This window comes from Heterodontus francisci, chromosome 4, assembly GCF_036365525.1.
Source record: "Heterodontus francisci isolate sHetFra1 chromosome 4, sHetFra1.hap1, whole genome shotgun sequence".
NCBI lineage: Eukaryota > Metazoa > Chordata > Chondrichthyes > Heterodontiformes > Heterodontidae > Heterodontus > Heterodontus francisci.
Genome location: NC_090374.1, coordinates 78,511,567 through 78,518,629, shown reverse-complemented (window position 1 = coordinate 78,518,629; position 7,063 = coordinate 78,511,567). Strand labels below are relative to the sequence as shown.

At 40.9% G+C, this 7,063-nt stretch overlaps 1 protein-coding gene across 1 annotated transcript; it reads right to left on the bottom strand.

Annotated features, from left to right (window-relative positions):
* Positions 1-6,678, bottom strand: rgmb (repulsive guidance molecule BMP co-receptor b). Its single transcript, XM_068029755.1, has 3 exons — positions 6,342-6,678; positions 4,671-5,209; positions 1-2,633 (listed from the first exon to the last, which is right to left on the bottom strand). Exons 1-3 carry the CDS (start codon positions 6,439-6,441, stop codon positions 1,965-1,967), a joined length of 1,308 nt encoding a protein of 435 aa, XP_067885856.1. The 5' UTR covers positions 6,442-6,678; the 3' UTR covers positions 1-1,964.
* Positions 6,679-7,063: the final 385 nt, after the last annotated feature.

The window sequence follows — 7,063 nt, the reverse complement described above, 5'->3', positions numbered from 1 at the left end:
TATACTTCCTAACAGAATTTTAATTCATGTTTAAACAGTATGTTTGACTTCAATAGCAATTTTAAATATACAAACTTGCAGGTTTTCCACTTTGATGAAATAGGAATGGTAGCTGAGTACAAAAGAGAGACTTGGTGGTCTAACTAACCTTACTGGAATCCCCAGAATTTTAGCACAAAAGAGAGAAGGCAGAAAAAAAAATCCGGGGTCAACATTGCCTCATGGCTGATCTATGACTCCTACACTTTGTTCTGTAGCGAAAATACATCCTATAGATGTGATAAACATGCTGAGCTACAGTATAGTTTCCAGCAATTCAGTTAGACAGCTACATAGTAAGCAAAATTACCACAGCTCATTTCTAACTCATATAGGCTCCGTTAGTACTTTTATCCCACAAGTATCCCTTAATGGTAAGCCCTAAAATTACTCAAATGTTTATTAACCCGAACTAAAACAAAATATCTGGACACAGTGTATGCATAAATCAATCTTTTTAAATATTCTGTAGGACTTTCCTAAAATAGGACAAGGAAAAGGCTGCATCATAACAGGACATCTTAGAGGGGGCTCCTTTTTGTACCTTAGATGTTAAGAGATAGTAAACCATTACAGGAGAGTGGGAGTGTGATCACTGGAAAATGAAGCACTTATCAGATGCATTTAATACCATCCTAATCATCTCCAACTCCATCTACAATAAAAGCTGCATTAAGTCATTCATAGACATATGCAAGAACATTTATTTCTAGTGTTTATAAAATTTTGATGAGACCAATTTGCATGTGGCTGATTTTCACTTAGCAAAATCTCATTCCCAACTGAATTGCTCTGAATAGGCTTATGAATCTTAGAAGCCAATATATTAACTCAGTACTGCTATATTGCACTGTTTACCAACATTGCAGAAGTAGAAGAGAGTACTATAAAAATGCAAAGCACATTGGTGGTCCAATGAAGAATAGCAGGACTAGGTTTGCAGCCATGACTTCCTCAGACAAATATCCATCTGCAGTCACCACATCACTGTGGTGCCAGTGAGGGACGAGGACACAAAGTGCACCCAGACTTTCATCATACTCTTAACAGTCAAATGCAGATTGGCCAAGACCTGAGAGCATCTTTACTGGACTGCTCAACCAATGAAACCTTAAAAGACAGATCATATTCAACAGAGCCAGATACCCCTCTCACCATTAAGCAGCAAAAGCTGGAAAAGATAGTCATTATGGAAATACCCAAGAAGACATATTTACTGGTTTGGAAAAAAGGTTTTATGACGGTATTTTTTTTAAAATTTCAGTCCAGTACTGAGCTTCTGGTTTTCCTTTTTTTGTGGGGGGTGGGGTTCTCAACACATCATGTAATATAAAAGGCATTTAACATCTTTTTTATAATCACAAATTAGGTTTGTAATCACTGGTCACCTGAACACTGAAGTAACTCAAGTGCAATCCACTAGGTGGCACCACTATCACAGCAGAGTGAACACATTAGAAATAGCACAGAATCTGCTCTATGTTCTAGCAGGACATTTTGTTTATAAATAAGTTAACTATTTACATATTTAGGAATTCACACTTACACAGTTATCTATTTTGTACCCAAGAAGCACATCTGGGAATCTTTGAGGCTGTATAACAAACTTTCTGATTTGACAGGCAGCAAAGTAAATCAGAACATATTTACTGGTAGCCATTTTAAGTGTCAGCAAAAAACATAAAGTGCCCTTTGTAACAACAGACCCTACTGCAGGGATATCACAACTCATACATAACTTGCAAAAAACTTTCAACAAAAAGTACACAATACTACAAACAACTTCATATGAACATACTTAACAAATTACACAATATATACAATCTTATGTTTGCTCAGGGTTGCCATCCCATCATATATACATATATACTTTTCTGAATATATTATAACAATATATATTTAATATTTTTTTTATAAACAAAAACCTACAAAAACACAATCACAACAAAAGAAAACAGTAAAACATAAATGTTAAATAATACATTGTTGTTTTGGGCAACACTGCTGCTTCTGGGGAAAATATGCCACCGTTCTCTCTTTGGGTGCAATGTCTCCAGATCTTGGAGAGCACTATAAGCTGCTGCTGTAAAGTTTGCATCTCCAGTTGTCAGAAGGTCGAACACACAAGAATGAAAATAGACATCCTTTACTTGGATTTTCTCATGGCATTTAGCCATTGCAGTCTCTAATGTGTAAGCACCCTTTGGTTGTTGGGTCTGGGGGTGGTGCAGATGGTTTGGACTATTGGCTGGAAGAGGGAGATGCCCGCCTTCGTCAATACGTTCATTCATTGGGCAGCCACGAGCACAAAGCTGCAGTCCCTGGCTGTCATTCTCAGACAGGGCCAATGCCTCAGGCATCCTCAATGCAAAGGTTAAATAGCGTCCCACTTGGCGCACTATCACGGTCATTCCTATGTATTTTGCGTGCACCTCCACATGTTTACCACTGGCTTTCTCTACTATCCATAAAGTCTTTATCCAGCCATTTCCCACTGTTGTACCATCTATGAATGCTGCAGGCAGATCATCCGTCATCGCTTGGTAAACCTTCTGATCTGTACAGTCATGATAGGTTTTGAATATGATGGTTATCTGAAAGAAATGAAACCATGCATACTCAGTTTGTATTGATAGATATGACACAGAATAACTAAGCAATTCACATCTCAAGTGTCCATTACTGAGAGAAAAAGCTCTTCGTAAACCACTTGATACTAATGTAGAGTGGAGGCTAGCATGCTACTTCCTGCCACTGCATGGATTATTTGTGAGTCTAAATGAATGAGATATATATATATATATATACACACATACATGGAAGACCCAAAATCTCTAACTATACAAGTTTGTTTTTGTTTAGGATTACAAATTAGGGTGTAAATTGTCAAATGGGCAATCCCATCAGTCTCAGTGCTTCCCCCGAGTTAAGTAAAATGACAAACCTCCACCAGCATTGAGCTCGTGTTTGTCCCTGCATACTACTGTGAAAACCTGAAAAGCATGCCCTGTAAAACTGCAGACTGACTTTCTGTGCTGATTAAGCTTCAATAGGGCATATCTGAGCCACAAACTAACAACAATCCTTGAATCCGAGGAATGATTTTCATAAACTGTTTTTGCCTTCAAGCTGTTAGTTGATTTTTGTGTATAATTAGTAGTAGGATGCTTATACAGCCATCAACACAATCTGGACAAAGCAGCTCCTTTAATGTCAATACACACAAATCAAACTTCTCCATTTAAATCGGTCACCCAGGTGTGAGACATGGTAAATTACCAATCCCCTCAGAACACAAATGCTGTAATCTAACCATTTACAGTTTTGTAATTAGATTTCTGCTTTAAGCCTACCAGTAAAGTTATCATGATTCCCTGTATGTTTCTAACTCACTGAAAGAGCTCACTGAATATTATATTTTTGCAGGGTCAAAGGCTGACAATCATATGCATTTAAGCACTGCAAAGGATATTCAAACTGCTGCAGTCTTCAATCAAAAATTCTATAATGTATACCATTGCATGATTATTTTTGAAGGTATCAGTGTTTTAATTACAATATTTTTTCTGAAGCAAACCTGGACTGCTTTGGTCACGCACAAAAAGACACAAATTCTAATATGCTAGTGAGAGATCTAGATTAGATTTATCCTAAAAATATGATAGCAGTAACTGGGATTAAATGTATCTCTGTGATTATACAGTGTTCTCATTAGCAAATTGATCCGTACAAACTCTTTCAAGTACATTTGCTCAAATCAAAAGGTATAAACAATGCAACTATTACTAAAAGGGACAAAATCGTGTGACTTTCAAATTAAGTGGAAAGAAACTCCTGAAATGGTAAATGATATGGGAGTTCATCAATATGCATTTGTGAACACAACAGACACGAGCATTAAAATAAGTGTAGTTATAGACCATATTCGCATCATGATGAGTTCATGTAACCCAGTCTGAAAGGTCGACATTTCACGTTATCACAGGTGCAAGTACCTTTTCTAAGTCTTTTCACAAATGAAACAAACCTTGCAATGCACCAGTGAGAATCTAGATATTTTGTTCCAAATATTTATACTATGAAGGGTAGAGTTTTCCTCATGACCTGAAACTCTGTGCTCCCTTTAGTTTAAACTGTTTCTGTAATTTCATTGGAGCAGTACAATTTTACCTTGTAATTATCCTTTGAGAAAGGGGCAAGCAGAAAATATTCAGAATAAAATAGCATCAGTGGAACTAATTCAATTCACCAGTTAAAAACATGATAGATTCTATTATACTCAAAATTATACCCTATAAAGTCCCCCCTTCACAGCAATCTCCACTATATAATCAGGTAGGAAGCAAGCACTATATAAATTGGAAGTCTGATGGGAGTGCAAGACAGAAGACTCCTGAGATATTGCAAGACACAGATAAGGATCACAACAGTTTGAAAAATCACATCGAATGTTGAGGAGGCTCCTGCATGGAAGTTGTATCATCCCATCAGTAAATTTCCCACTTTACAGCAGGGAACCCCTCACCTTGTGTTTGTTGTAACCCTACTCTTCCTCCTCCCAAAATATGGATTAAAAAAAATCACATGAACTTTTGAGTCAGCCCCACCAAAGGAGAGCAGAGTCCTGTTACCTTGTTAGTTGCTGTAGCGCTGGATCCCTGGACAACAGGGACGTTTGTTACTTGCACTGACAAGTAGTCGTTATCAATCAGGGGCCAGGCTCCTTCCACCTTGCAAGTTTGAAAGTGATCCCTGAAAGTCCTGAGATGCGGATCGCCAAACAAGCCGCAGAAGACATAGCGGCGGCCAGGCTGCGGCTCGGTGCCCGCTGCAGCCCGGTTACCGCGCACCACCCCAGCCCGGTTCTCGTAATCACAGAAGCCCATGTTGTGACTGACAGGCACCAGGTCCTGGGCTGCGATCGAAGTGGGCCCTTCCCGGGAGCAGTTCCTCTGGCTCATTAGGTCGCTGATGCCCAGCGTGGCCGAGTGGAAGGCCAGGTTGCCCCGGCAGGCCTTGGCCGTGCGCTCGGTGCACAGCGCATAAGCCCGGAGGGCGATGCAGAACTCGGAGGCGAAAGCATTCAGAGCGGCGTTCAGATGGGAGGTCAGGGCCACAAAGTCGGTCGTGCACTTCTGGATCCTGCACTGATACTGTTGCTGGCAGTACGCTGCAAAAACCAAATAACGGAGCAAAACATGAAACATAGACAACTGTGATTATTGTTACAGGATGCAACCACTGCACTCCCCCCAACCTGCCACAAAGTGTTGGAAATCACAATTAGAAAAGCATTGCATTCCTAAACTATAAATCCATTTTCTTCAAAACGTTGCCAGGGCTGGGCGGTTCTATTTTAAGTTTCGAATATGACTGCAGGCAAGCTTTTCACATTTGTTGAAAAATCGCCTCGATGCAAAAGTTGCAGTGAAATTAAGAGCACAATAACTTATATGGCAACATGCTACATTCTGAAGGTTCAAGTGTGAGGGGGTTACATTTACTACGTTTGGCACTTGCACCGTAATGTCCAATCCGCAGTTAAAATGTTACAAGATGTGCGAAAGAAAGCAGAACATTGTGTCATATTCACATCATTTGTGGAGTCTGGGGCGGGGGAGGTGGTGGATGCAACCCAATGCGAAAAAAACGATTAGCAACAGATTTGTAATAAAGACAAAAGAAAGACGTATCTATTCGTAATATCAGACGTTGACTCCAGGGGTTAAACGCAATTTAATCGTGATCAAAAATCTGAAATGTTTGGGGAGCTACAAATAGACAGAAAAAGAAAGGAGTGTCGAGAGAAAAGAAACAAGCGCTCCAGCCATTTCATGTCGTTGGTAACTTGAGCTCGTTTGTCGACTTGAAGTAAACGTGATCTAAGTAAGAAATCATCTCACCGTATAAAATGTTCAGTTTAGACCCTGTCTCCCACCCCAAAACAGAGATTACTTACAACTTGAACCGTTCAAATGATAGTAAGCATTTTAGAATTTAATCCAAAATATTTACATCCTTGCTTTTACTAAAGGGTTAGTTGTGCAAAACACAAACTCTAAATTGAGAAAGGAAAGAAAACGGGGTTCCGTTTAGAAAAGTTTACAAAACGGAAAGAGGTGGGGGATGATGGGGGGACATTTCTTTGCAAGTTTGCGCCAGACAAACACAGACCAAAAATAAATACAGGCGGTGGTGGGATCCAGTACCAGCAGTGCTCTCCTGAGGCCAGAATCTTGCACAGCACTGAACCCCAACATTTCAAGTCGTAATATGGCGCTGAGAGTAATGGATGGGGTTACCTGTGTTGGCACACGTCGAAATGAAAAGCAGCAGCAAAGTGAAAGCGGTGGAAGGGCGCTCAGCCCCTGGGTAGTAAAAGCCTGCTTTCCCCATGCCCATCCATTCAGGTTGCAGTGAGTTTCTCAAATACTCCACCGAGAAGGGGCAGCAGCTGCAGGAACCTCTCCGCCTCCTGTAGGAGCGACAAACGCATGAAATAAATTAATCAGGACAGAGCTGAGGATAGAAGGTTGTTTTTTTTTCTCTCTCTTTGAGGATGCAAACGGTGCAATAAGGAAGAGCAGCTCTGGCCCAACACTATCTATCTCAGCTATGCAGTCCCAGCACACACACGCCAGGCGGCACACAGCAGCACGCAACCTAACCCAGTGCCCAGCTCACTGCCCATTGGCTGCGTACCGGCCCACCCAGCCAGAGCTACCTCCCTATTGGTGAATTCCAGTTGTCAATCAGCCTTCCCCTCTCCCGGGCCAGCATTCCCGAGTTTCCGCTGACAGGTTAGGCTGCGCCGAAGCGCATTACTTCATCACGGCCGAGAGGCGAGTCAGAGCCTGAGCTGCCGCTGGGAGGAGGGGAATGAGCTAGGGAAAGAATGCAAAACCAAAGAGGAGAAAAAGGAGGGGAAAAAACATGGAATAATTGTTGGGAAGCAGAAAATAGATAGGAAGCAACATAGAATGGATAAAATCCTGAAAGCTAACGTGAAATAATGAGAAAGGTG